At 39.4% G+C, this 3,097-nt stretch overlaps 1 protein-coding gene across 2 annotated transcripts; it reads right to left on the bottom strand.

Annotated features, from left to right (window-relative positions):
* LOC18783674 (eukaryotic peptide chain release factor subunit 1-3) lies at positions 237-2,896 on the bottom strand. 2 transcript variants are annotated; one of them, XM_007215341.2, is made up of 2 exons: positions 2,683-2,896; positions 237-2,059 (listed from the first exon to the last, which is right to left on the bottom strand). In XM_007215341.2, the coding sequence occupies exon 2, from the start codon at positions 2,047-2,049 to the stop codon at positions 736-738; it is 1,314 nt and encodes a 437-aa protein (XP_007215403.1). In that variant the 5' UTR covers positions 2,050-2,059; positions 2,683-2,896; the 3' UTR covers positions 237-735. The 2 variants fall into 2 exon arrangements, with proteins under 2 accessions (XP_007215403.1, XP_020415967.1); XM_020560378.1 differs by lacking the exon at positions 2,683-2,896 and adding an exon at positions 2,422-2,645.

Here is a 3,097-nt window from a genome sequence, read left to right as displayed (position 1 = left end):
AAAGTTAAGAGCCCTGGGTGTGTTGAGTACAAATCTGGGTGTGAATGAAAGCTCCCATGGGCATTGAATCAGGAGGATCAAGTTGTAGAATCATGGTTTCTTCTGTTCGGTAAGTTTGACTCATGGTTAACAAATCATGACTTCCTGAGGGCGGTTGGACCCAAAGGCATCTAACATGGAATGAGGTTACACCGTAACAATTTTGTAGAGCCAAAAGCCTAGGCGAGATCGAGATGTAAGGTAACCCCATCAGATTAATTGACTCGACAAAATGTTTGCTAGTGAAAAGGAAAAAATTAAAAAGAAAAGGGAAAATTAATCCTTTATAGTTCTAATATTTCTCATTTTCACAAAATAATTATGAGATAGGGAAAAACTAAAAAGAAAGACACCTGACAGAAAGTTCCAATACCAACGGGTATTTTGATTGAGCCAACTTCAAGCAACCACTAAAGATACACTCTGGTCACGGAATAAACTCATGACCACCTCACAGTTTTCTATGGCAAAACCTGTGAGGAAGTCACGATACATAGCAGGGCCCAATTACTTCAAAAGATGATAAAGGTAGAACGGTGATGAAAGTGAGAGAGAAATATTACCGGAAACAATAACCTATCCCCTGGATGCAGTTTTGAAAGTATGAAGCCATCAAAACTTCAATCCCCAGTAGCAGCAGCAACAAAGATACGCCATACTTGCTAAAGCCTCCCACACTCGGCAGCACCAACAGTTTTAATCAGAATCCTCATATACTTCGCCATCATCAGATAGCTCATCAAATGATCTTATGTCAAGCTGGTAGCGAAGGATGCCTCCAATCCCACCGAATCCTCTGCAAAACTGGGACCCTTCTTGGGATTTGTTGGTTACAAATTCAAGTGTGCAACCAAAGCGCTTGTACTCATTCGCAAACCACTCAAGCAACGGCATCTTATCCTGAACTTCCAACTCCGCAGAGGTATCTGGATCCCGAAAATTGCTCTGGTTGGCTTCTTGCTCTTTGTTCAAATGCTTTATGATAATCTCACCAGTTGCAATGTTTTTCAGCACATACCTAGTGATATCCAGATTTTCCCACACAATTAGGATTTCAACAGCACCCATTTCCAAAGCCTTCAATGTGTCATCTACACCAAAGACATACTTTCCCGTATCCTGGCTGATTTCTTCAAAATACTTGCCAATCAAGCGCTTCTCCTGTATGAACTTTACATTAGATAGAATCTCTGCAGACAGCTCGATAGCTTGATTGAACCCATTTTCTCCCCCATAGGAGACATCAACGACATTCAATATCTTTGCTTGTAAGCGAGGATCAAACATATCCGACTGGCTCAGCTCAGTCTTGAAGTCGGCTGAACCAGCAAGTATGAGTCCAGAAACATTAGGCTGACTGGTGGCAGGGTTGATGAAGAACTGTGTGGCAAGTTCTGCAGTCTTTCTCACATAGTTATGCCGCTTTTCCATCCGAAGACGGGCAAAACGCAAAGCTGACTGCCCTCCTCTTCCATGCTTCTTTGGTAAGTCAACAGTGAACTTGTGTAGCACCTCTCGTGTGTTTCCAGTTAATGTCCCAAAGAGAGTACCATTTCCATCCATGACAATAAAACCAAACTTATCATCAGATTCTAAAAGTTCATTTAGAGCTTCTGTGTGAAACTTGTTATCACATAGATACAGAGAGGCATTTATAGGCCTGAACGGTTCAAAGTCAATTGTCACCTTCTTTTCCTTGCCATCTTCAGTAACAATTGTTCCTGTATAAAGAACCAGCCCATTGGGAGGAACCTTATTATACAGCTTCAGCCTCTGTTGAGCAGAAGTAATAGCACCCAACACGGACTGACGGTTGACCCTGCTTTTGATGTTTGAAGCAGTTCCAAATTCATCACCCAGCATCTTAGTGACCCGAGAAATTTGATCACGTGGAGGCATTATAAGAGATATCATACTGGTGCCATTGCCTCTTGCAGATTCCAATGCCTTGATCAATTTCTTGATCTTCCATATCTCAATGTTCTTATCTGATTCATGAGCATCTGCCATTGCGAGTTTACTGTTGACAGAACAAAAACAACAATATAGCCAACATATATCATTCAATAGCACTCCAATTGAAAGTTAGTTCAAATGAGAGCTCTAATAAAATGAGACAATAAGAAACTTCTAATAATCAATAAAAAAGAGTAAACAAAAAAAGACATAGAAGCATTTTTTTAAGTTCATGTAGCCATATATATTTACTCAAATTATGAATTACCATACTCCAACTTCCATCCTATATTAAAAATAAAAAAAGCCAAGTTTCTTAACATGAACTGAAATTACCACTTGAGTGAACTACAAAAATTAATGTAGGACAGAACCTCAAAAATCAAACATATTGGGTCTTGTTTTGGACCAAAGGACAGGAAATACCATTGTCCAAATATTGCTCCCAACAGTTCCGTCTCAACCTAACTATCTAACTTTGTTTCAATTACGACCTAATGGCATTGTAAAAGATGTTCCAAAAAAATCATATTTTAGAAGATGAACTGATAAACTCTCTGAAATCGAATCGTAGTTGAAGACAACTATGAGAAAAAGAAACTCTCCCCAACACAATCAACTACCATTTAATATAGAGAAATCGAGCAGTGAAAGAAGCTATGGTGATAATCGGTAATAAAAACGAACCTTTTTAAATATTGCGACCGAAAGTTCTATGGCGTCTAGGGTTTTCGCTTTCAGTTTTTGGTCTCACTTTGACTATTACAAAGGCTTGAGGCTTCTTCGTGCCCGGTTTCGTCTGACCAATGATGATGTGTGAAATAATTCCAGGGCAGGCTGTATTTCCTCTTGGTTTTTAACTTCTTTTTAGTCCACCGTCCATTCATGCTGCGGTAACTTCAGTCAAACAATAGAATACGTGTTTCATTCTCCGAAATGAGGTATTTATAATACAAAGTTAAAACCCTAAGGGGTCGTTTGGTACACAGGTTTGGCTTGGACTGGCTTGGACTAAATTTAGTACCATGTTTGTTTCATTTAATTCTAGTCTTAGATGGGATTGCTAATACCGGGCCCACCAAAAACACCTCCTTAAGAAGAA

The sequence above is a fragment of the Prunus persica genome, chromosome G3 (assembly GCF_000346465.2).
Source record: "Prunus persica cultivar Lovell chromosome G3, Prunus_persica_NCBIv2, whole genome shotgun sequence".
Lineage (NCBI taxonomy): Eukaryota > Viridiplantae > Streptophyta > Magnoliopsida > Rosales > Rosaceae > Prunus > Prunus persica.
The sequence above is the reverse complement of the archived record's forward strand: the minus strand, read 5'-3'. Positions and strand labels throughout refer to the sequence as shown.